The following is a 27,423-nucleotide window of genomic DNA, read 5'->3' on the forward strand; positions in this document are numbered from 1 at the left end:
CGAGGAGATCACAGGAAGACCGTTAAGCTTTTTTTTCTGCACCGTATGTGTACTGGATGCCGCGGAGAGAGAGGCGTACTCCAGCGCTACACAGCAGCATTCATTGCTTTGCAATGATAGCAGAGATGGTTACCGGTCGTTCTGTACACGTCTACTGGCGGAGAAACTGGCAATTGAGATGACGTTATCTCTCCCCTCTGTACTGTCTGCTGCTATCAATGCTCTGGCTGAAATCGTGGGGCAACGCAAAAGCAAATTGGGATTGACTCACTTGGGACTGAGTCAATCCTCCTTAGGTTTCTAAAAATGAGTCAGTCTGCTGATAAGGGCAAGTGTATTAGAGGACCAGTGTATCAGAGCACAGCTGCTCGTGTCAGTAGTCACAGGGGTGCCTGCAAACCACCCGTTGCTTCCTCCTCCCCAACCTCCTGGGCTACCATGGCAGTGTCACCCATTTGTGTCATGAAGTTTATAAAGAATGCAGGAATAGAAACAGAGAACTTTAGTGGAGATAAGAGGGGAGGCACCTCCCGGGGCTTGAAGTCAGGCAATACAGAATCTTTCTTTACACAGGAAGGGAGGGAGGGGGTCTGATGAATTGAGGCCCCGGTTGCATGAATGAAGAGGGTTACCAAGCCGTCTGTACCATCTCTGGGAGTAACTGGGAGTCATTCCATTTTTACCCAGCGCCCGCCACCTCAACCGAGCCACCAGGAGCATCACGGGCTGATGCGATGATGGATTATCAGTCATATGCACAAACCGTCTACCACCCGGGAGGGGGAAGGAGCGGAACTACTGCTCTTCACTGCGCAGGCACGCGTCACACAGCATTCAGTCACATAGGGTGGACGATGGAAAGAAGTCAAAAAATGATTCTTCCCTTTTCTTCACGTGGTGGGGTGTGGGGAAACTGAGGAGCTGTTCCCATGAACCACAGACACTAGGTGTTGAACCTACCAGACATTCGCGGAGCTCAGCCAAGAATGCAAACTTTTTCAGAACTGCTGTGGACTGTGGGATAGCTGAGTCCTCAGTACCGCCTCCACCCATGCAGCGGTCATTAAGTCTCTGGCTTCTGCTACACTTGTCACGCAGCGCTGTGATATCCCTGAGATTTTTCAAACGCTTTGGCATTTGTGTCGTACGGAAGCTTCTGATACAACAGATTTAGCTCCCCATTACGCGTCAGATTAGTTCTCCGTATGGTCCAGCTGGAGCTCTTTTTGGATTTGAGACTGCATCGCCACCCGTGCTGAGTCAGAGATCCACGCTGTGGGCAAACAGGAAATGTTTCCAAAGTTCGCCGGGCGCTTTCCTGTTTACCTGCCTGCTGCACGGTTTCAATTGCTGTCCAGAGCGGTCAGTGCACTGTGGATACCTTGCCCGAAGGCCAAATACGTTGATTTCGTCCACACTACAATAACCGATATGTTAAATATCGAATTTAGCGCTACTCCTCTCTCAGTGGAGTACAGAAATCGATTTAAAGAGCCCTTTATATCGATATAAAGGGCGTTGTAGTGTGGACGGGTACAGCGTTAAATCGATTTAACGCTCTTTAAATCGATTTAAATGCGAGAGCATTTGTACAGCTTGGCAGTGAAGAAGCAATGTTCTTGCAGTTTTAGCTGCATGATTCTTGTGGTTTTAAAAGACTTGAGTCAAAGACACAATGCAAGGAGAAAATTAAAGATACTAAAAGAGATCATGTAGTCTTTAAACGAAAAACTCAGGAAAACAGAGAATAGATGAGGTTCAAAGCAGACAATAGCTGGAAGTGATAACTGCTGGTTTGTTTTAAAGTGCATATCTTTCCTTGAATTTCAATTCATACAAAGCCTTTTTAGTGTGCACTATATGCTTTAAATAGTGTAGAAGATCATAATGTCTCATTCCCAAAGTACATAGTCACATCCAAGACCCAGAGCTTGATAGCCTGCAGCAAAGCTTTTAATTTCCTGTTGTCCCAGAAATTGTAATCCTGAAGGAGAGCAAAATAATGATTGGTATGTGTTTGTTTAGGAACATTTGTCAATTTTGTGCATCTAAAAGATCAGATTCCTTTCTTGCTGACTGTTTTCATTCACTGTCCTGGTTTTATATCTCACTCATCACCAATGGTTATATTGGATTGCTCCTTTTTACTCCTTGGGAAACATTTTCCTGTTAGTATTCAGTTGAACTCTAGGGCTCAGATCTTTAAAGGAGCCTAAGAGAGCTAGACGTCCATTTCAATAGGAATTAAGTGTCCATTTCAGTGGTAGCTGGGCATGATGTGTCAGGAAGCAAATTAAAATGATGATGACTTTACTCAAATGCAGGACAGGATAACAGGCATTGCATATCTGGAGATTCTCTGTCTCCTGGAGTTTTTGTGTTCCCAGTCTATTTCTTACAATGGCTTCAAATAGAATCAACAGTATAATAATAATGATATTTGTCCAGGAGAGTAGATACAAGTGAAATAAGAAATCTAGTATCAGCTGCTTCCCTAAGCTTAGTGGGAAAGTATGTAAAGTGCTTGATGCATTTTGGTATCATGCACCACTCCGGGGAAAAAAAGGAGGGGAGGGAGAAAAGAATATTTGTCCTGAGAGTTGGCCTTATTCCTGCTGGTTTAGGGATGAAATTACATTGGTTTGCTCAGTGGAAGACCCCAGTTTAAGACAGACGGGGGATTCCAGGCTTCAAGTTTTTTAGACTGGTCTACTTTCACCTTCACCATGTAGGGGAGAGATTCCTCCCCTGCATACTTGTCCCCTCACTGGGGGAAAATTGGTTGAGACTCATAGAAGACACATGGCTCTTTCCATCAGCAAGTAATAATAACGTGTTAATACCTGACATTTACCTAGGTCTCTAAGCTCATTACAGAGGCAAGAAATAATTATCTGCCCCCTCATTTTCCAGGACAGAAAGTAGCTTGCCCAAGGTAATTAATCATGATAAAGGGATATTCCTGAGGCTTATTAGAATAATAGAACCATAGAATATTAGGTTTGGAAGAGACCTCAGGAGGTCATCTAGTCCAATCCCCTGCTCAAAGCAGGACCAACACCAACTAAATCATCCCAGCCAGGGCTTTGTCAAACGAGGCCTTAAAAACCTCTAAGGAGTCTGAGAAGTTCTCATCAGTGCCCATTGCATTTAATAGGAGTCAAGGTTTCCCAGCACTTCCCACTTAAAGATTCTTAGGCTTTACTCCTGCCTAATAGCAGATGTCTTCTAAGTAATGTAGCACTGGGGAGGATTGAGTCCTGTTCATCACTTTTGCCTTGCTCTCCTACAGGCAACATTCCATAGCTGCTCCATGCAAAATTGAGGCTTTAGTGCACTGTTACATTGTATGTTGAGTTTTTAATTGTAGTGTACAAAGAATTTCAAATTCCTCCTACCATGCCTCTTGACTTAACAGAAAAGACATGCGTCATGAGCCCGACCAGAATCTCTCTCTCTCTCTCTCTCTCCCACACACACACCCTGTTTTATTTTACATTAAATTAAAAACCAAGCTGCTCCTTTACAACTTTCATTACTGCAGCAAGGAGTTTCCTATGGGCTGCCAAAAACCTTCTCCATGTCATCTTGACACCAGTATTTGCCGATTGACTTATCTAAGTATGGTAAAGGCAGATGGGAGTAGTCTTTATTGCTGGCATTGTTGCAGAGTTTCTTATTTGTCGTTCTTTTTTTTTCATTACCCAGAGGCACAGAATTTCACCAACTTAATAGTTTTGCTCTACAGTCAGCACATTAGGTATTCAACTTTCCGTACCCCTCCCAAACATCGGAGGAGTTTTCTCTTCAGCCTGAAATGCTGAAAATGTTGGAATCAAAGCCTTCCTAATTATGGAATTGAAGTTTCTTTCTAATTACGAGTCTTTATTTTTAGGGGTTGGGAAATCTTGGTCAAAGGAGGCTGCAATAAGGAGATCACGTGAACCTACGTTGTAAACCACTATGTGGAAATGCTTTCTTGAACAGGCTAAGTGTAATGATAGGTTTCTGTTGTACTTTGATGTGTACAGAATAACGATACCAGACCAGGCAGCAAACAGATTTTCTCTAGCTGTTCCTCTTAGAATTCCTGAGAAACCATGCCCCTGCCTTCAAAGCAGAGGGAGGAAGGAAAATTCTTTTCTTTTGTAGTGCAAAGTATTTATTTTTATTAAACAGATTTCTAGCAATATCATAAAACATGTGAGAACAGGAGGGCAGATCCTCAGCTGCTGTCAGTTGGCATAGATCCTTTTAATTCACTGCAGCTACTCTGATTTACACCAGCTGAGGATCTGGCAAAAAAAAATGTTTAATGTTGCTTAGTTAGGAATTTAACCTCAGCTGAAACATTTTGCATTTAAGCAGGGTATTTTGGTGAGCTTTATGGTTCCTTGTCATATGTATCATTGCCATTTAATGTAAACAAATAGCTCTGTTTATACAGATTCACTGTCAGACATTTGCAAGATCTAAAAAAACCCTTAGCCCTCAGATATTGGCAAAAGTCCCATTTATTTTGAGTAATTCAGCCATTTAGGCTCCTGGAATGAATGAGCTAGTAGACAGTAGCAGGCCTAGCTTCTTTAATTTGAAATATTTTCAATCACATGTATTTTAAAAGCACCTGGAGGATCTTGAGCCCAGTTAGTGTCATTCTGCTTTAACATATGCTTTTGTGCTCTGCTGGTAATTCTTCAAAAAAAATTGTGCTGTCTACCGAAACACATGCTTCAAGTGTTTCTTAAGAGCAAATGAATGGATATTTGGGGTTAGGCAAATGTAAATTACTGCCTTACAAATATAAAGTATTTACTGCCTATTGGAAAATATTTATGGAATAATATTTTATTAACATGAGTGCTCAACAGTCAGAGCCCTAAAAAACCCCATGTGCTGCTGCAGATGCAAAGCAGTAAGTCGCACAAGAGGACTAAAAACCAACTTTTTATGTCCTCCCCATTCTTCCTCGCATTAATAAGCTCTGTTGTTCAGTTGTGGCTCCCCAGTTAATATTTTCCACTTTACTAATATTTACTGATTAAATTATGATGAACATAAAGTAAGAGTTGTGTTCAAATGCAGCTGGTTATGTATTTGGTTCAAAGGTGATGACTCTGGTTCTTTTAAAATACTGTGGGCCAGATCCTGACCTGTGGCTCAGAAGCATCCTCTCCATTTCAGGAGTTAGAATACAGGGGTGGCACTCTCCTGATCCTGGGCTGAGCTGCATTGGGCATGACTGAGCTGTGCTAGCTGCCGATTGCCCATGGAGTAGACAGGGATCACCAGGGCACAGAGATGCTCTATATCAGCTGCAGGGAGTGTGGTGAAGCAAGGAGCACAACACTAGGGAGTGGGCAGTTAAAGCAAAAGGAGTGGGCAGTTAAAGCAGCTTTAGGCCAAATTTGTAGCTGTGGAGTAGTGTAAGCCTTCCCCAGCATGGCTGGAAATGTGTCGCTGTGGCTTCTGCTTGATTTGTTATTCATCAGCTGCTTTATAGCAATTACTTTCATAATATAAATGTTTGACATTTATTGGTGTTAGTGATTGTGTGGTGGTTTATTTCCTAGGCATGAAACAAAAGGTTTTGCCATATCAAGTTAATGGATATCTTTGGCTCTGAAGACGAGACTTGTGTGCTGAAACCTTAGTCTTTCTCTAGAACTGTTCTCTGTTCAGTATCACTTGTAGTTGTTATCTGTTCATCCGATAAAATAGGATTTTCTGGGTTTGTTTGCTATTGTGAAGTTCTCTTTTTTACTGGAATGCCACAGCCTTTGTAGCCTGCTCTTTTATACTTGGAGACAGTGGGTGTGTTTGGTTCCTGCACTGGAACTCTGGAACTTCTCTAAACCATGAGCTGAGCATGGCAGGGTGCCAGAGGTGTCATCTGGGGAACCCAGAGGCATGTGTGCAAAAGAGCCAAAGGGAAATACATAAATTCAAAGAGTATGTTGTTGTGTCACAGGAATCTGTATTATAAAGGAATCAGCAATGGTTATTCTGGACCCACGTTAGAAGCTGTGATGGGATCCCAGCTGACATTCCCAGTGAATGAAGATAAAATGGTGCTGTTCACTGCTGCTGTCACTATAAAGTGCTAAAATGAGAAAGAACAGGAGGCAGGGAGCAAGCAAGATCTAAACCACTCCAACTGATAGACGAAAACTAGGGCTTTAAAAACCTGTGGAGAGTCCTTGACCTTTGGAAAATGAGACTGCATAAGGATGACCATTACTATTGTACCAATGGCGCACACAGATTCATTGGAGATGTAAAGTACAAGAAACCTAGAAAAATAATGGGCTAGTTTCCCAGTGGGTATAAACTGACATAACTCCACTGACTTCAGCTGAGGAGCTGGCGCAGTGACTGCATACAAAGGCATTTTACAAAACAATAAGGCACAAAATCATCAGCAAGTTCAAACAATCCATCTTACTCACATGCAACTACCGACTGGGATATAAAATGTTACTGTTCTTTTGCACCTACTGAGTGAAACAAGATCTATTCATGTGTTCAGGAAATTCAGGAAAATGTGCTTTTTTATTAAGCACACACTTTAAAATGTTAATGGGCAAGTGACCCTTGTGATGTAGCCACTCAGATTTCTTAAGAGCATTAGAGTGAAATGATGATTTAGGTAAGATTAGAATAAACAGTTCTCCTGTTAAAATCTCCCAGATCCTTTCATCATTTTTTATCTTAAGGTGGAAATTCAGGATGCTCTTTTTGTCTGTTTTAATTGACATGGATCATAATTGCTGATGCCACAAAATATAACCAAACAAGATCATATGACATTATACTGACATATAGGAACTCATAAGTCCTGGCACTACTTGTTCTGTGTTGGGTGGCGCTAGGGAGAGGACACATAAGGAAGTGTGAAGGATTTGCTAAGATATTAAATAGTTCATATTTTGACATAAGGTGACAAAAATTTAAAATAGCATAAGACGTCCACAATGCTTTGCAATAAGTAGCCCTGTCATGGTGGTGTAAACGTTTGTCACGTCAGTGAAATAACGTAGTTCATACTGTCCAGCACGTTGCTGGTGAGGCCAGGTTTGCAAATTATTGATTGGAATAGCAGACTGGCCATTTGCAGATTGCTGGTAGATTTAATGCAGGCATCCAAATGGACTGGGAGTGGAAACTATGTCTCACTGATACTGGCACGAGAAGCCCTGTTTAGAGAACTTACATTTTGGCTGTGAAGAATCATTTTTTGCAGATGTACAGCAGTCTAAGATGGGTCTTTGGAGAAACCAAAATCAAATACATTAACAGACTCCAGGCTGGTATTCCAAAGCAAACAGTAGAAGAGCATTACATGTTCGCTATATAGGGTTACTATTGTAGACTTTGCAGATTTAAACGTTAGGCAAGTTTCCTTATGGTCCTTGTAAGATTAATAAGACTTCTTAACCGCAGTTTGGACAGAATCCCCAATAACACCATGTTCTGAAGTTTTGGCTTTCAGAATGAAGCATAATACAAGAAGTTCCCTCAATCATTCTTCTCTCTGTGGTTTAGCTGATGCAATAAACTGAATAGTTTGTACATCCATGTGACCAGTCATCACAGATGACAGTCACGCTGAATGGACTTAGGTTTCCTTCTTATCTGAAAAATGGGATTTTTTCCATGTTGTTCTCATTTCTCGGTAAGAAAATTCTTTACTGTATTGCATTTGTTGACTTGTGGTATCTGGAAAGAATGATAACAGTGCTCAGAAAGAATTAAAAATGTGGTGGATGTCATAGAATGCTGAACTGCAAAGCAGAAAAAGATGGGAGAGACAGAACATGAGGCAGGATTGAGCAGTACAGAAAAGGGCTAAAGGAACACTTTAGAGCACCTGAAACACACTTGCTTTCAGCATTTTGGTCACAATTTAAAATTTTTCATTCCTTCCACTTTATCTCCTGATACTTTTTATAAAATGAAATTATCTCACAGTGAGGAAGATAATGCACGATAGTATTAAATGGGTTGGTACTGGGTTCCAGCCATAAACAGACCAACCAAAATCAAGAGCAACAACCCCTATCTTTTAGTCTTTGACAGTCACTTACCCTCGCTGTCTGTCTACTCACTGTGGCCTTTAGACGCCTATGTGTATATTTACTTAGGGGAAGAGAATGTTACATTTTCCGTCGCCTGGCTCTGTGATGAATTTGACTTGCTACAACCTTTTCTGTTTCCTTTCTGCTTGCAGTGTTGATATTTTAATAAATACAAATTAACCAACAAGAATCTTAAGAATTTCTGCAGTTGTGTTTTACCTTAGCAGCGATTCTAAAATTAAACATAACTTGCTGTCTTAAAACTAGTTATAATGTGTTTAGTTCTAATAAGAACCAGTTTCAATTTTAAAGAAAATCTGAGGGCTGCATCGGATTTCTGAAATTGTATGGAGGGCCGGTTAGAGGAGGCTGTGCCTCTCCAAACAGCCAGGCATGGCCCGCCCCAACCACTTTTGACCCCCCCACCCTGCTTCTCGCCTCCTGACAGCCTCTGTGGGACTCCTGCCCCATCCAACTCCCACCGTTCCCAGACGGCCCCCCAGGGACACAGGCCCCATCCATCCCCCCTGCTCTCTGTCCCCTGACCACCCTTGGACTCCCCGCCCCATCCAACCCCCGTCTCCTTCCTGACTGCACCCCCCTGGATCCCTGCCCCATCCAACCACCCCTTATCCCTGACAGCCTCCTGCAGCCCCATCCAACCCCTCCTCTACTTTCTGACTGCCCCTCCGACTACTGCTCTCATTCAACCCCCTTGTTCCCCACCCTCTGACCACCCCGACCCCTATCCACACCCCCGCCCCTTGACCACCTGAACTCCCCTGCCTGGAGCACCAATGACTGGTGGCACAGCTGCACCAGGACAGGCACAGAGCACCAGGTCATACTGGGCGCTGCAGCTGCGCTGCCCCAGGAGCTCGCAACCCTGCTGCCCAGAGCATTACGCCCGGGGCGCAGTGATCTGAGGCTGTGGGGGGGCGGGGAAACAGCAGGAGAGGGTCCAGGGCTAGCCTCCCAGGCCAGGAGCTCAGGGGCCGGACAGGACAGTCCCACGGGTTGGATGTGGCCCACAAGCCCTAGTTTGCCCACCTCTGCCCTAAAGTTTACTCCAGTCTATCTGTGTAAGTTCACTGTTGAATTGCTGGTTTTGTGAGTCGTGTGTGTTCTCACACAAGTTATTTATAAAAGAAATACAAATTCCATTCTAGTGTTAACTAAATGATCAAACTCTTCCCTGAGAAAATCAAATGGTATAATACACACATCTCTGAACATTAAACTTCCCCCACTTGCAACACACTGTTATATATTTGAAAATAATTATCGTACCATTTTCCATTTTGTAAACAGGTGGCTTGGTCCTGTAGTCATCTGGAACTATTCACATGAGCGGTGGCTGCAGCATCTGGCTAGTTAATATGCACACACACATGCATGTGCGCACACATAAAATTGAACAAGCCTCAGTCCACATCTTTCCTTGATTATAGAGTAGTGTCTGTGTCACAGCATGATGCGAAAGAGTTAAAGGAAGTGTTGTCAAACTGCACAGGCCCAAAAATTATTAAACGAAAAGGATAGATGAGTTTGCGTACTCCTAACAAGTCTACCAGCAAAGGCTTCCATCCCATGAGTGAGTGGTGAAAAATGATAAAATATCAGCTATTCTGGTGGATGAACCCAGGGATAAACTGGTTACCACCTGAAACAAGGGGATGGTTAGGAGTGTGGCTTTGGGCACCAAATGGCCAAAGTGTTGGGCTCTGATTTGGTTCTTTTTTGTGATGTGTAACTGTGCATCTAGGTCTTTGATAGATATCTTGGTGTGTGCCATGGAAAAAAAGGGAAAACCTATAGCCTGTGATGGTAAATGGGTTTAGGAAAAAGGGGATGAGGGAAGAATAAAAATGTCTCCATATTTGTAACTGCTAATTTAAGAGGCTGTGCTCCCTACCTCCAGCCGAGCCTTCTTTTCCTGCCAGCCGCTGCTCCCATTCTCCCTTCTCCTGATTCCCACTCCATCACACTCTTAAACTTGCAGCTGCAGCACACTTCATGCTTCTGACTTCAACTGAGCCCCCTACCCCCGCAACTTTTGGATTGCTACATAATTCACTGCCCCATCCTTACAGAAAGCCATAAGATGGGGGTCTCACTCAGATAAGATTTAATCTTATGCTCATTAACTCAGCAATGAGGCTGTTAATATTTATATACCCTAAATCATTAGTAGCTCAAAAGGAATTGGGCCATTTGTATAAGAGATGATATCAGGAGGTTACTTGCTATACCTGAGGCCTCTAAAAAATCTTGTGTACTGGAAGGTGTCCAAATGTATTTATCCTGTATCTCCTGCCACCATAACCAGCATGAGTTGAACACTGATATTGAAAACTTACTTTTGGACTGCCCTGCATGTGGCACTAACATTAGCCATAAAAGGAGCAGGTCTGATTTCTACTATCACAAGTATGGAGCCATCGTGATAGATGCTGTGTGTACCTGGGGTACTGGTAACACAGACTGAACAGAAAATAGCCAAAATGTAAGGTAACACTGTTTCCTTCTGCTTAAGGAAGCCATGGGAGCATGTATAAAATGTGACATTAGAATTCCGTCAGTTAAGTCTGACAGTATCTCATGTGGCATTCTTCTTTTTATTGTCCCCTGTGCAGTTAAATCTGGAACCATTTATGATGCTAAAGGGGTCTTTGTTCATGACTAGAACTTCTAGATGCTGCAGTAATACAAATACTACCGGTAACAGAGATTTTGTCACAACCATCTTAAAGGGACAATGCTACAGCTGGCGAATCTGATCTTAGGAACTGTTCACCCGGGAGATTACCTTTTCCTCTGCATACTCTTGTGGAGTGCACGATCTGCTTGGTTGCTCTTGCTTTCTGCTCCTGGAGTGTCTTTGTCTAGGGCTGGAGGTTCTCAGCTGATGAACTAAATGCCTGGAGCTCTCTCTTTCCCTCTAATACCTACTAGAACCTGAGGTTGGTAAACTTCTGGGCACAATGCAAGGCCTTTAGTTAACTCTTAAGGTAGCTTCTGCAGCCTATTAATTCAGGGTCTTATTGAGAGGCTCTTTTTATCCTGCCTATTTTAATGATTATTATTGTGGTCAATGCTATGGCAATAGGCAGTGCATGAAAATACATATATTCTATATTTCCCCCAGCCTTAAAATTACCTTTATTTTAAGAATACCTGCCTGATTTGGAAAAGCTCTTATCCCTCTAAAACAAGGGGAGCAGTATGTTGACATCGCACCTCCGCATCTGAATGATCCACCAAAAATCCTATATGGAAAGCTCCTGTGGAATTTAACAGGGATGAGAGTGGTAGGGTTGTTTAGAAATTACTTTACAATCCTATAAAGACATGATATCCTCATGGTAGGTTTTTCTAACTATCCTGTAGAATTCTATAGCAGAGATATAATTCTTTATTAAATTCTATAGGACATGTTTTACGAAGTACATAGATAAATGTTTGGCCAGACCCCCTGCTGGTATAAATCAGCATAGATCCATTGACTTCAGTGGAGGTATCCTAATTAACACCAGCTAGGGATCTTGCTAATTATAATTGTCTATTAAATTCTGTAGGACTTTTCCATTGAGATCTAACCTTCTGGATTCTGGTCTTCAGCGATGTTTATGTGTCACATCAAATTGTTCCACACTCCCTGCTACTTGTGTTTTTGAATAGGCAGAGGGATTAAAATGGAATTTCAAGGCTTTCAGAGAGCTCAGATCTTCCAGGAGTAATGATCATGCCTAATATGTAACAAAATGATAAAGTGCGATGACAGGAGTTATAATGAAATTGTAGCCAGGATTTCATCTGCATACATGTGCTGTAAATGTCTAGACGCTCCTTCTGAAGCCAACTGGGACATGAACTGAACCCTAAACTGAAATGTCTGAAAGCTAAAAAGTAAGGTGACAGTCAGAGATTCCATGTAAAATGAATTCAGAATACAGCTCAACTATCTGCTTATTTATAACTGCATAGCTTTGATTCAATCTAACTCCTGTTGAAGTGAACGAGGTTCTTTCCACTGATTTCAATGAGAGCTGGAGCAGGCCTAATGCAGTAGATTGGCAACAGTATTATCAAGTGTGCACTTATGCTACTTCTGTGCATCTATTGAGATTTAGTATATAGGCATATACAGCTGCTTATCTGCAAGACGTTTGCTAGCACATATTATTTTTCGCTATGAGTTATTTCTGCATCTCTGCTTTGTGAATCACAAGGATTAATTCCCTGCAGCTCACAACATCAAACTCAGGAAAACTTCAGGTTTTTTTAAGGAAAGACAGTAAATAGAGATGGAATGCATTAATGAATTTGAAAAATACATTCTCTTCCCTCCAGCAAATGTGAATTTTGGTAGAGTTGTGTCCACTCTTATCATTAATTAGATTGGATCAGTGTACATAGTACTTAGTGATGGCTGGGCATTCACCAGTTTCAGAAAATTCCTGTTAAACCAGAATATTTTGCCAGTCCATAACCTCTTTAGCACTATTATTTTCCACTACCACATCAGCACATTCATTTATTGTGATTTCAAGGCATATGTAGCTTCCATATTTGTATTTTTAATAGATTTTATGCTTGTGTGATTATGGACGGCCATTCCAGTCTCATCGTGGAAGCTTTTGTTGTTGTTGTTGTTGTAACTGCAATACAGCAAATATAGTGTTAAACACAACCAAACCAACTGTGTATATTAGTATCCTTTGCTAAAGTAATGGGGCTACAGTATATTTATTCTGTTCGATAGCAATGCTAAGATTGCTTCAGCCCTTTCATAAACTAGCGACAGGACAAAAAAGATAGGAGGAGGAGCAGCCTGCAGGGGCTGTAACTTCTAATCTCTGTGAATCAAATTACAAATACATCACTTATGAATTATCCTGCTATTCTGGCCCCTTTGTGCTACTCAGTCAGTACAAAGGGGTTGGATTCTGGCCACAGTCTGGCAATAGACTATTTCCTGGGGACAAGAGAACTCCCTGCTGATGTGCAACTGGCAGAGGCATCCCCTTTCCTGGCTCTGCTGTGCTACACTTGTTCTGCATTAAATAGGATCCTTTGGAAAGCGGAGCCAAGCAACCTCCAAATATGGGTGAAGAGAGCAAATGGGTGGCTGAATTTTCAGGTGTTGCCTTCCAAAATGCAGGTAATTGGGTAGCTCTAGTGTGAAGCGTTGTCACATTTTCTCTCCTTTAAAATATTCCCCCTGTTGCTGAGATGTGGAGGGGAAATGTGATAATAAAAAGCTTGAGAGAATCCATTTGGAGGAAAATCAAAACCCAGTTATAAGATGACTGAGACTGGGAGTGGCCTGTGCTTATTTGCTACACACACATCTTTATTATGACAATTGCTGTTAGTGAGAGGTGGGTTTTGGCTGCCTCCTAGTGGCTGAAGAATTATTTTTGTTGTTAACGTCAGCATTAATCCTGAAGTTTCACAATACAGGACCCAACTCTGTTTCCGCAGCAAAAGTCCCATTGACTTCAGTGGAAGGGGAATCTAGCTCACAAAATATTCAGGGCAGATATCAGACAGAGTCATTTAGAAATTGACTAAGCTATCTCAGTGCATTTAGTTAATGACTTTAGATATTGATTCGAAACAGCATGCCGTCTCTGAATGTGATATTTTAATACATAAACCATCGCTAGCTGTTTGGCTTTGGTTTTGATAATGTTTCAAGACAAAAGTGGGACTCCCATAGGATAAATGATTAGCTAAAATACAACACATTGTGTCTGTTGTACATTTATCTATTATATCTACATAATGCTTTGGGTCTCATCTCCAGTTGTTTTAAATGGTGTTACTGTTGATTTACCCAGTGTATGTGAGAAGAGAAACAGGGCCAGTATTTGTTTTGGGTTGGGAAGAGAGAATGCAGTTAATCTGTTATTTCATGACTTTGTCATTTCTAGACATTTCAAAGCCGCTTTTCAAGTCTCAGCACCCTGTGTTATAGTCATTAAAGTAAAAAGGCCAAATGACCCAAAGAATGCATGACTTGTATTGTATAAACGAATGCTATGTGTTAATTTCCAAACTAGGAAATAGACAGACTAAAACAACCCTCATTTCAGTTTGAATGTGACTGGATAAAATGACTATAATTTAGGCCTGACAGTAAAGTACAGTATAATGAGGAACTATGGGAAAATGTGTACGTGATGTTTAGAAGCAGAGATGAGTCAGAGTTGGAATGGCTGCTTATTTCAGGTTTCTCCCTCTCCCATCAGTCAGACACTAAGGTGATAACAAATCTTTTCTGCTAGGTTGGTGGTATTTGGAGCAAATTAACAATTTTTCTCTTAGGCTCTGTGTTACATGGCCCGTTATCTCCACATATTGTACTGCTGCCACAAGATGAAGGACAAATATGAGACTAGAAGAGGGTGAACGGAGAACAAGATTAAATTGTGCTGTGGACTTTTTCTTTTCAGCAAACCTGCAGAAGTACAGAGTAATAGGCCTGGTGTTTCAGCTTACATTTTCCAGAAACTTAGCTATGTCTGTGTGTGTCAGAGAGAGAGAATAGAGTGTGAGTGAGACAGAGAAACTCCTGCATGTGCTGGTCACAATCTGGCCCTACTCTGGTATGCCAAAGCAATTGTTATGTGGTTTATTTGAAGTTCTGCTGATTTCGGGTTCAGTGACTTAGAAATTTCATTTATCCTAACTGCTTCTCATCTGAACTAGGCCACTAGTTCTAATGGTGACCCATTAAGGAAGATGTGGTCTATATGCCAGACATCTGGGGAAAAAGGCTCAATATGTCAGAGCATTATGTCATGCACACAGGGGAGAAGTGAAAAGAATGCGATCCAGAGTACTCGCTACAGCTTAGAAAATGGTTTACACTGTGTCATAACTGGACTGTACAGGACACATCAGCAATGTGTTTACTTCACAGTGACAACATTTCCTCCTGAACATTTGCATCAACAGTTGGAGTCATTTTGCCAGCCTACGTGATAACCCAGTTAAAAACACTGGTTGATCTGTGCATAAATCAGGATTTCAGTTTATGTTAGCAAGGTACAAAAGTCAATGCTGGTGGATAGTAGTTAATGATATATCTGTTCCATTTCTCCTTGCTTTGACAATGATAAAATGACTTGAGCAAGGGCACAAACTTTAAATCCCCAAGTTTCTCACATGTATTGTTTTGTGTTTCTCTCTTTACATCTGGCTTTAATTTTAACAGAAATGCAGAGAACAGTTTGACTGAAATTGCACCCTGATTTGTGCTGCTAATTTTTACCTTAATGCAATAATAATAATAATAATAATAATAATAATAAATTAGTGATAATAATTAATAATTAATAATGAATTAATTAATAAGAGCTCTGCATTCAAGGCTGTATGCTAGTGGCTGAATTCAGTTTTACTTTTATATTTTTCCTTCTCTCTTAGTTCAGTCGCTTTGTCTCCTTTTTCCCATATGAAACTGGAGAGGCAAAAAGTTTTGAACTTCAAATATATATATTTCTTCTTATACATGTACAATATTAAGGATGTGTATAAAATAGGAATCAGTGTTTTTCATTGTTATACCCTTTTGCTTACAGTTAAATGTTATTGACTATTATAGATACATAGAGTGGAAACCTGGCTCCCTTTAAGACAGTGGCAAAACTCCTGTTGAAGTCAATAGAGTCAGAATTTCACCCATAGTTTTGTAAATGTACTCATCCCTTTACAAAATAAACAGGACAAGGAGGTCCTTGTCCCAGCGAGACTATGAATTCATAGAGACAAAAACAAAATACAGGCAACAAATTGGTCATAGGAGGGCATGAGGATTCTCATGCTGTGGAGATCAGTGTAGGAAAAAGTTTCATGAGTAGGATTAAGGAAGGAGTAGGTTTAAGGAGAGGGAAGGGTTTGGTGGATGGGAAGCATGGGAATGTTCTAAGTATTAGGAGGAAGGATGAAAGGAGCTGTGAAACTGAGAGTTGAAAAAGATTTTTTTTCTGATAGCCTCCATAATATGCTAGGCATTGTGTACAGTTACAAAAGAAAGCGCGGTCCCTGCCCCATTGAATTTACACTGTAAAGCAGATAACAGAGTAGTGGAATGGGAACATTGAATAAGTAGGATGGTCAGCTGGCGATCGGTCACTTAGTGATAATATAAAGTTGTAATATTTACATGGTCTGTGGATATTCCCACATTACATCATTGCTGCTGCTTGGAGCCATCACAATAGAAGTGGGTCTAGGGAGGATAAAATATTAAAGAAAGAATAGTCAGTGGTATCAAAAGTAGCCTCAGGGAGGATTGGGATGGAACAGAAGCCCTGATAGATGGCCAAGACAGGTTATTAAACCTTGGTGAGAGTAGTTTCAGTGGAGTGGAGAAGGAGGAAACTAGTCTGGATGGGATCCAGATGGATCTGAAGAAGAACTCACTGTAAATGGCATATTGGATGAGTTTAAAAGTGAAGAGAAAAAGGAGATAGGCCATTAATTGGAATGGTGGATAAGGTTAAAAGGTAGATGTGTGTAACATGAAGGAAATATGTGCACATGTCATAGAGATAAAGTGGATGAAGTAATATCTTTTGAAGTTGGCCCAGTAAAAGATATTGCCTCACCCACCTTGTCTCTCTAATATCCTAGGACCAACATGGCTACAACTACATTGCATACACCTGTTATGACATTTTATTTTTATGAAATGTCATAACAGGTATATGCATTTCCGTCACAATGCATGTCATAGCATGTATGTGTAAACTGTGCATGCGTAATACAATTTTTTTCTTTGTGCTTAATTTCTAGTGATACATATAAATAGTTATAATCTATTATTTTTATCTACTATGAAAGTCTTAGATTTTCCTGTATACTTTTAACATTTTTCTGCATATTTTGCCCCCATTCATTTCTTGCGTTTTAAAGGCCTGATTCATACTGGCACCCAAGCTGAGCTTGGCACTAGAGCTGATTGGAGAAGGGCAAATATGGATTTATACCACTTTCATAGCTCCTCACTCTGAGGTTTTGCCCCCTCATTGAAGTTCCAGCTGTCTCAGTGGCAACCTTAACTTGAATCTTGTCGCCTGTGGCCCCAGCAGCAGGGAATGGCTGCAGCATATTGTTACACTGGCTCCTCTCCTTAGTAATCCTTCAAATAATCCCCCTATGCTATTAAGTGCAATTCCCCAGTGATGGGTTACAGCATTTTTACAGCCCTTTTATGCCAACAGATTGACACTGAAAGGTTAAGGCAGCTGTGAGTTGACCCCTTAAACTATAGTTGATTTGTGCAGTCCATGATAACTTTTCCTAATCAAGAAATAAAGTGGTAAAATAGCAAAATGTTACCAATACAGGACTCAATAAAGAATTAAAGGAAGGTAATATAAGTAATACCAATCAACACAGGTCTGTGGAAAATAGATTTTGTCAAACTAACTTGATATTTTTTATGATGACGTTACAAGTTTGGTTGATAAAGGTAACAGTGCTGATTTAATATACATAAAAAGCGACAAAGAGTGCTGTGGCCCCTTATAGACTAACAGAAGTATTGGAGCATAGCTTTCGTGGGTGAATACCCACTTCATCAAAATACCTACTTTGTTGTGTCTGACAAAGTGGGTATTCACCCACAAAAGCTTATGCTCCAATACTTCTGTTAGTCTATAAGGTGCCATAGGACTCTTTGACACTTGTTACAGATCCAGACTAACACGGCTACCTCTCTGATACTTAATAAACATAGACTTCTGTAGGTCATTTGACTTGGTACTGCATGACCATTTTGATTAAAAAAGCTAGAAAGATATGCAATTAACATGCCATTAAGTATATTGGCTAACTGATAGATCTCAAAATGTAATTGTTAACAGGGAACAATCATCGAATGGCTGTGTTCCTAGTGGGGTCCCTTGGGTATCCATTCTTGATCCTACTCTATTTAAAATTTTTATTAATGACCTGGAAGAAAACAAAATCATGTTTGCAGGTGACACAAAAATTGGGGGTAAATGGTAAATAATGAAGAAGACAAGTTAGTACTATACAGAGTGGTCTGGATCTCTTAGTAAGCTGGGTGCAATCAAACAATATGCATTTTAATATGGCTAAATGTAAATGAATAGATCTAGGAACAAAGAATATAGGCCACACTTACAGAATGGATACTCCATCCTGGGAAACAGTGACTGAAAAAGATTATGGATCATGGTGGATAATCAGCTGAATGTGAACTCCAAGTTTGACACTGTGACCAAAAGGGCTACTGCAGTCCTTGAATGCAGAGATAGGAATCTTAAGTAGGAGTATTACCCCTGTGTGTGACTGCTGCTGGAATACTGTGTCCAGTTCTAGTTGTCCACAATTCAAGAAGGATGTTGATAAATTGGAGAGGGTTCAGAGAAGAGCCACAAGAATGATTAAAGGATTAGAAAGCAAACCTTGCTGTGATAAACTCAAGGAGCTTAACCACTTTATCTTAACAAAGAGAATATTAAAGGGTAATTTTATTTCAGTACGTACACGGGGAACAAATATTTGACAATTGTCTCTTCAGGGACAAGTTATGGTATGATCCAATGGCTAGTAGCTGAAGCTAAACAAGTTCAGACTGGAAATAAGGTGTAATTTTTTAACAGTGAGAGTAATTAATCTTTGGAACCACTTACCAAGAGTCATGGTGGCATCTCCATTACTGATAATTTTTAAATCAAATTTTTCAAAAAGATATACTCTAAGAATTATTTGGGGGAAGTTCTATGTCCTCTATTATACAGGAGGTCAGAGTAGATGATCACCAATGATCCCTTCTGGCCTTGAAATTTATAAATCAAAGAGGTTAAAGAGTTAGCATTTTAAAGTCCCAAGGATTGGTTTCTACTCCATTGTTGGGCTGTTGTCATCATCTCTCATGTGCTTTTTGGTCCCATAACATACTGTTCCCAGTTAACACACTCTTCGTGTGGCTGAGCAGTTTGCAAGTGCCTAAAAAGTGTTTTTTGTTCTTTTCTAGAAGAGGATGCTGAAGAAATAGCCTGCACTCAAAATGATCAGATGTACCTGAACAGGGATATCTGGAAGCCTACACCATGCCAGATTTGTGTCTGTGACAATGGAGCCATTCTCTGTGATGAGATTCAGTGTCAGGATGTGTTAGAATGTGAGAACCCTCAGATTCCCCGAGGAGAATGCTGTCCTGTGTGCCCCAACGCTGCACGTGTTGGTTTTGAAGGCAATATTGGTAAGGCTACTTTAGATTCCTTATTTTACATGAAGCCTGGTAAGCTGACATTTTGAACAATGTCATCTCTGATATGATAGTTTGAGATGAGCAAAGGAGATGGTGTTCAGATGCAGATCTGCCCAGGGTTTGGCATTTGGATGTGATGCAAAAGTAAGGCTAAAGTTCAGTTTCAGCAAACTCTCACAAGCAAACTTGTGAGATCAGCTATTCTCATGAGATTTCCATAGTCTTAGACTCGAATCTCAATAGAATGGTTATTCCTATGAGATTTTTGCTGTCTTGAGTTGTATCTCAGCTGGGTCTGAAAGAGAGTTCCTTTCTGGCTGCAGTTCTTACACACACCCAATACTGTTGAGGTCACTTCATATCCAGAGGTTTGATCTTAATCCCCCTTTTGGAATCTTGGATTTCAGGTTCTTGTTTGGATCTATCTTTATAAAAACATATCAATTTGATAGTTACATTCCATACACACCTCCTATTTTCCCTACTAAAATTTTATATGTGTAAATATAAAAATTGTTTAATACAACTAAAGAAATTTCAGAGTGTAAAAGCATGTGATGGACAAATAAATCCAGATGAATAAACCTGACTCTTCAGTTAAAGCCAAACTAAACCTCTTATGAGATATAAAAAAAGGTTTACTTCATCTTCTTCATCTTTTAATTTTTAATATTTTTCATTTCATTTTTTTTGATTATTAGAATTTTTTTCTTCTGTATGGGCCCAGAAACAGAAAATACAAATAATTTTACATTAAAGACTTTTTTTGGTCACATTTGCAGTTCAGTTTTTTCAAACCCATGAGATTAAGATAAAATTTTGAAAAAAATGATGGGGTCGCTTTCTGAACAAAAATCTCTATAAACTTTTCATTCTATACGCCTTAACATTGTGTTTTATGTTATTTGAACCATATAATCATCTAAAGGCATTTGTAAAAGGGAAATAATTACTCGTGGTTATGTTAATGTAAATAATGTGGAGTAACGATAAAGGGAACATAGGAGGGAGTTGTATCATTAAGCAATAAGACAAGACATGGCATGCATTAATAAGCAGATGGTGCATACTTGCTGTGCATTAGGAGGCATTAGGCCATGGATGAGTGTCTTCAAGGAAGAAGAGCATTATGGATACATTCTGGAATGTGTTGATGCTGTTAAAGGTATTAATAAATATTCCTGCTAAAGATTTTTGTTATCAGCTTCACCTCAGAGCTGTGAACTCACTGCCAGTGGGGACTGTACATGATTATTGCAAGTACTTGACAAAAAAACTCAAAGATCATTGAATCGTCTGTAGCTTTTGAAAAAAAAATCAGTGTCAAATACCATGATATTGAGTGGGATTTTCAAAAGTGCTGGTCTGTCTGTTCCCAGTGAAGTTGATGGGAATTTCACCATTTACTTGAGTCGTAGCAGAGTTAAACCCATATTGAGTGCTGTTGAAAATCCCACCATAGTGTTAAGCATTCTTAAACAGTCCTGGAGCCAGATGTATTCACTTATGGAAAGGAGGAAATTAGTGTGGATATACAGTGGGACACCATTAAAATGTCATTTGCTATTCTGGGGTAATTGTATTAAACATGCTATTTCCTATTCTGTCCAACACTCGGAGAGGTTGGGCATCTAGGGAACTCTTCCACAGCTTACCGATCCCCATTCAGGAAACTGGGGCACGTGTACCTCTGGGCGCTTCTCAAGCTCCCCATTGGCAAACTGACTATTTCCTATGTCTCCATGTTGCACCTTTCTGGCTGTACAGACATCCTTTCACTCCTTAGAATGTTTTGCTTCTCTCAGTAAACTAATTTGTTTCCTTTTTTGCTCTTTTTATAGGTAGAGGAAGGAAGGTAAGTTTTACTTTTTATCGTTTTAAGTGTATTAAAGCCCTAAAAAGGCTCCAGTCCTTTACTTGCAGCACTTAGATAATTTAAATTATACAGTATAATATCACAAACACTGCTCATCTCACTCTGGCTAGTGGATATATCAACATGTCCCAGCAGACATCATAAAATAATTAACCTCCTACATCTGGGAGGTTAGTAATGAAACCTCTTTGTTCTTACCGAACCTTCTTCCTAATGCTGGGGGAGATTGCAGTCTATCTCGTAGGTTACCAAACCCTGGGGTGGAAGGGCCCACAACCTAGGTTCCCTTATGGAGAGCACCCTCCCAGAAACCTCCTCTCTTTTATCAAGGAAGTGCCAGCTGTAGTACCTCAGCTGGCTTCATCTCTAGCAGCATCACACAGGGATAAAAGGGGTCCAGACTATTTAAGTCTTTATGCTGGGATTTTGTAAAGGAGTTAGGTGCCCAACGCCTCCTGATCCCCTTAGGTTCCTGAAAATCCCAGCTTCAGCACCTTGTATTCCACACATAAACTAATTTGTAGTTGGTTCATATCCTGGAGCGCTGGTGTAATGAGTCCCAACATGGAGACCTGTTTAATAAGCAGGGTATTATAATAGCTTCATACACCTAAATAATACTATTAAGAATTCTGTGTGTGTTACATTTGCTATTATATTTAATTAATTCATGAAGTTGACCACGGATCAATTAGATCTTTGCATTAATCACTAGAGATTGCATACAAGTGTCAACATGCAAATGCTCTTTAGCTCTATTTCAGTTATGCACTTATTTTATCACTATGTGTCATGAATACATATTTAAAAAATATAAAAATCTTTCCAGCATCCCTTCCACTTTCACTACTGTAATAGTTCAATTGACACAACAGAGCTCAGCTAACAGCATTACTTTATTCAACACTCAACACTATATCTCATCAGAGAAAGAACAGAGCAAAATTGAAACTCAGTTCCCATAGGATTAGCAACCCTTATCTGATTTCACATGAGTGTCCACAGTGGAGATGGTCCTGAACAGGAAAAAATAGCTCATTTTACATCTTTTCAGCCTTCCAAAGTTCAAGAGTGTTTGGATCTGGAGGTTAATTTTGACCCACTGTTGACCAGCCTGAGTGGTATGTTACTGTAGATACAGTAGAAGGCATTCTCTCCTGGTAAGATACTTTTGTCGTCTGTTGGTGTGAGAATGTCTATAACATACCACATTGTGTGAGGATAAGCAGGGAGAAAATGTGTTGTAGTAAGATCTCTTAGAAAAAATGCAAATTTAAATACTTATCTCCAATAAATAACCTATTAAGAGGGGAGCTAGCCTCAAATAAGTATTTAACATTCATTTATATTTTTAAAGTGTTAGGTTGTAGATATTCAGTAACTCTAAACATTCACTTCTAAGTAAATGCAGTAGCAGTATTAGCGGATAATATCTTTATACCTTCCTCTGTGGAACTAAATTGAATGTACTTAGATTGTTACTTGGTAAACCAGGCAAGGAAGTTTAATGTCACAGTGTGCATCATATGTCAGTAATAATGTTGGAGAAGGCAGTTAAAGTTCATAAATACTGTTATTCATTAATAGTCTGCTATCTGAGCTATTTTTGTTACTGTACCCTGCAGGGGCAAAAAGGAGAGCCTGGAGCGGTGCCAATTGTAAGTTAATTTCTTCTTCATTTATCAGTGCTTTTTGGAAGTATACATGTCTCATGCTGTAATTTAGGAGATTTAAGAAAATTAATCACTCATATAACAGAATTGTAGCACTTATCCAATGAAAATGTGTAAATTATTTAACACCAGCAACTGCCACAACAAGATTTTTAATAGTTGCATTTAGTTGTGAGGAATAAAATTAGGTCTACGGAGAATTTATTCCTAAAATATAACCAACAGGAGTTTTTGATAGCTAATATTTCATATGTGCCATTGAAACCTGTCAATTGTAATTTTTGAAAAAAAATTCTGCAGAATTAAACCTTTACATAGTGAGTTTCTTCTTCATAGTTGGAATCTGTGTGTAGTGTAATGGGCAATAGATTGATATTAGAAGGGTCTAGAACTCCTAAGTAGAGCTGGTAAACAAAATCAGCAGTTTCTTAATTGAAAATTATTTGTTTTTGACATTTTTTAATTTTTAAAAATGCTCAAAATTCAGAATTCAAAATATTTTTTAAATAATTGTGTGACAGTTGCAACTTTCTGTCAGTTATTTATTTTTCTCCTCCCCGTCCCCCACGAGAAAACTATGGGGAAAGGTAAAAACATTAGAGAAAGTGAGAATAATTCAGTTTCTCTCACATTTACTTTTTCCTCCTGGAAAAAGCTGACAATATGATTTTTTGTAAAAAGAGAAAAAGTGGTGGAAGAACACTTTTAAAAAACTTTTTTTTAGTGGAAAAGTGAAAAAAAAGTTAAAAAGAGAGAGAAAGTAACACCCTCACTTTTTAAAATCTTTATTCACACTTTTCTAGTAGAAAAAAGTCAGCATAAAATTATCATCATACTTCCAAAGTCCTTGTTATGTACTGAAAAGATACTGAAATGTAAAAGGGGTTACAAAATCCTAAAAGTTGTCAGGTAACTTAATTTACTGTACAAATCTTCATCGTTCAGTGAGCAGTTTTCCTTATGGTGGCCATGACAAATGCATTCCTAGTGTTTTGTGAAAGTTTTAGCTCATGTCTTCTCTTTGTTTAGGTTACAGGAATACGAGGCCGCCCAGGACCATCAGTAAGTAGTGTCTGAGCTTCTGTTCTTCTGATTATATTATTTCCAGTCTCTTCAATTTCCATTTTTTTACTGTGAAAATGACTGTAATGCCTGATGGGTGAGACAGGCTAGGGGGAAGTTCAGAGCACTAGTCAAGTGTGTGCAGGTGGTTGGGCAGCCAGGAGGTTCACTGGTATCAGAGGCAGTGGCTTGAGTTTTCTCAGGGGTTGGTAGCTGTGGAGGCAAGGTCAGGTGATGCGGCAAAGCAAGAAAGTCAAGTCATTACTCCTGGGGGACTTCTGTGCCACTGCGTATGCGCATATTTAATGAGCCCTGCGGATTTCAATTTTTTTTGCGCAGAAAAAAGCTTCTGCCAAAATGTTGCTGCAGTTCCACCATTTCCGCACCAGACGGCGCTATGGTGCAAGAACATCAAGCAGCTCTCAATAGAAAATAACTTCTGCAGTTCTGCCTTTTGCCCCCAGAGGGCGATGTGGTGATAGCTCCCCGCGGGGGTGGGGTGGGGTGGGAAGCGAGAGCTGCCTTGGCAGCACTTCTCAGGCCAGGTCAGGAGACAGGGTCTGGGGGAGGACAGGCTGGGGCAGGGGCTGAATGGGAGTGGAGGCACAGGGACAGGTGGGGGGCATGGGGTAGGTGGCTGGGATGGGTTCAGCACATTGAAGTGCACGGTCGTACCCTCGTCATGGAAGACAGGGGTGAGGGCACAGGGCACATAGGGATGGGGAGGGTGCAGGGAAGGGATGCAGGGACACATAGGGCTGGGGCTGGGAGAGGCACAGAGACACATAGGAATGGGGGAGGGGTACAGGGACACATAGGGACGGGGGTCTTGGGAGGGCACAGAGACACATGGGGATGGGCGGCAGGGGTCCAGGGGAAGGGGTGCAGGGACACACAGAGCTGGGGGAGGGCACAGAGACACATAGGAATGGGGGAGGGGTGCAGAGACACATAGGGACGGGGGTCTGGGGGAGGGCACAGAGACACATAGGGATGGGGGAGGGGTGCAGGGGAAGGGGTGCAGGGACACATAGGGCTGGGGGAGTGCACAGAGACACATAGGAATGGGGGAGGGGTACAGGGACACATAGGGACGGGGGTCTGAGGGAGGGCACAGAGACACATGGGGATGGGGGAGGGGTGCAGAGCTACACAGGGACAGGGGAGTGGCTGGGTAAGGGCACAGACACAGGTAGGGACAGGGCAAATATGCCTGATTGAATGGGAGAGGCTAGGGGGTCAGCCAGGGTCTGCATGGGGGAAGCTCCCTAATTATCCCTCCCTACCACCCCTCAAAATCTGTTCCATACTTTTCCCATCCATACCCAACAACCCTCCAAGTTCACACCCAGGCCCCTTCCCAGCAATTTCTTCCCTCTTCCTCAGCTCCTCAATTACCCTGACACCGCCCATCCCCAAGCCTTTGCACTGTTTCTGAGGGGTGCAAGAAATACCGTTCTGTATTGTAGTCTAAATGAATTATTACTCAAGAGTTCTATATTAATATGCCTAGTAAGGAATCTATTTGTCAAAACACATTTCCTGAATCTTTTTTGTTGTTTGTATTGTTACAGACATACTTTCTGACAGGTATTTTGAAATAAATGTCCAAAAATAATTGAAACTGATGTGATTATATTGTGTTATTTTGACAATTAAAATTTTACAGAATTTTAAAATATTTTGTCCGTAATTTTTAATTTTTTGGCATAGAATTCCTCCAGGAGTAATGACAGTCATGCAAAGCAGCAAGGCAAGTTGCTCAGGCAGCTTCCCTTTCCTATTGGGGCTGTTATATAGTCCAGGTACCCAATGAGAGTGCAGCCTGTCCGGCCAATCAGGGGCCTCGGGCATGGCTACTGTCTGTCTGTAGGCCTTTAGCACTAAGGCTGTTGGTCAGGGGTAGCAGTTCAGTGCAGTGCTGTGGTGCAGTGGCTAAAAATGCTGCTTAAGAATCTAGCATGCCTGGGTTCAATATCAGCATCTTGACAGGAACTATTAACTGACTGTAAGCTCTTTGGGCAAGGATTGTCTTTCTGATCTGTGTTTGTACCGCACCTTTCCAAATGGGGTCCTGGTGCATGACTGGGAATCTTGTGCACTACAATAATAAATATTAATTAATAAATAATAATAAAGGGGCAAACCTTGTCTGAGCTTCCATGGTTGTGGAGGGTCCTGTCTTCAATGTAACTGCTATTACTCCACTAAGCAGGGAAGGAGCAGGGCTGGAGACCCTGTGCTGATGTTTAAACCTATTAGTATACTGCAGAGAACAGCTCATTGAAAGCTAATTGAGATATAGCATGCAGAGGTGGGTTGAGAAGTGGGGCAGAGTCCTGTGGGACCAACAACCAGTGAACCTCCTGGTACTGTATGTCGGAAGCTGTAATAGAAGCCACATATTGTCTCTGCTACAAGTATGTGACTTGGTGGGGATCGAAGGTTGCATTTTTCACCCTCCTATGCAGGAACTGGTACAGGCCAGGGGAGGATATGCTCATCCATGAAAGCCATAAATACTGAAAGAGGGGTGTGAGAGGACACTAAACTGCAGGGGCGATATAGTCCTTCTGTTAGGTAGCCTACAACAGTGGTTTTCCACCTGTGGTCCATGGACCTCTGAGGGTCTGCAGACTATGTCTTAGATTTCCAAAGGAGTCCATACCTCCATTTGAAATTTTGTAGGAGTCCACAAGTGAAAAAAAGGTAGAAAACAACTAGCCTATAACAATAAGATGTAAGAAGCAGCTCACAAGGGAATGAGTTACATATAGCCAGGAATTCTGATATACTGCCCTGAGATCCAATGAACGTGGCAGCAGGAGTTATGAAGCCACAGAAAAGAGAGCATGAAAAAATAAATTAAGGACGTGGACACAGGAACCCAGACAATGCTAAATACTCCCTCTGGGAATGGAAATGAATCAGACGTATAAGGGAGAGACAAATAAAGCAGCCCTAAGCTGCTGTAAAATCTTTGGCAGAATGCAGTTGTTCTGCTGAGCATGCACAATGACATCAGGAAAGGACAGCAGTGGTCTTGAGATCATAGGACAGAAGAAAAGGATAGAGCACATAAGAAATGGAAAGCAGGTTGCTAGGGGATTTCTGGCACTAAAACAAATGGACAGTGCCATAGCACCTATGTGAGTGGTTTTGGCCACCAGGTGTGCCTTGTGGATACTGAACCCATTGACCTATTTGTAGGGATTGATTCCCAATTCCACCCTTGTATATGTGCATGTGTCTGCTGAGATTTAGGGCATCAGGGCCTGTCCTAGTATCCTTTGGAAAATCCTTTGTTCTTCAGTGTGAACCATGTCCTTAAGGATTCATTTCTTCCTTGTTTTCCAGATCTGTATCTAGCACTTCTCTGTAATGCTTCTTGCATCATTAAAGTTGCTGTCACTTCTTCTGGCCCAGGGCAGCTGTTCTGATCTCTTTTTTCTTTCCATCCTTTTTGGGTACTGCCTT

General features: G+C 40.9%; 1 protein-coding gene across 1 annotated transcript in view; it reads left to right on the plus strand.

The window, feature by feature from the left end:
- Positions 1 to 27,423, plus strand: part of COL5A2 (collagen type V alpha 2 chain) — a 183,207-nt gene that overhangs the window by 66,415 nt on the left and 89,369 nt on the right. Inside the window, exons 2-5 of the mRNA XM_032802587.2 lie at positions 19,099 to 19,326; positions 21,177 to 21,190; positions 22,837 to 22,869; positions 23,914 to 23,946. Coding sequence (XP_032658478.1) covers positions 19,099 to 19,326; positions 21,177 to 21,190; positions 22,837 to 22,869; positions 23,914 to 23,946 — 308 coding nt within the window. The remainder of the gene's footprint in view (positions 1 to 19,098; positions 19,327 to 21,176; positions 21,191 to 22,836; positions 22,870 to 23,913; positions 23,947 to 27,423) is intronic.

Source organism: Chelonoidis abingdonii, chromosome 10 (genome assembly GCF_003597395.2).
Source record: "Chelonoidis abingdonii isolate Lonesome George chromosome 10, CheloAbing_2.0, whole genome shotgun sequence".
In the NCBI taxonomy this organism is placed as follows: Eukaryota; Metazoa; Chordata; order Testudines; family Testudinidae; genus Chelonoidis; species Chelonoidis abingdonii.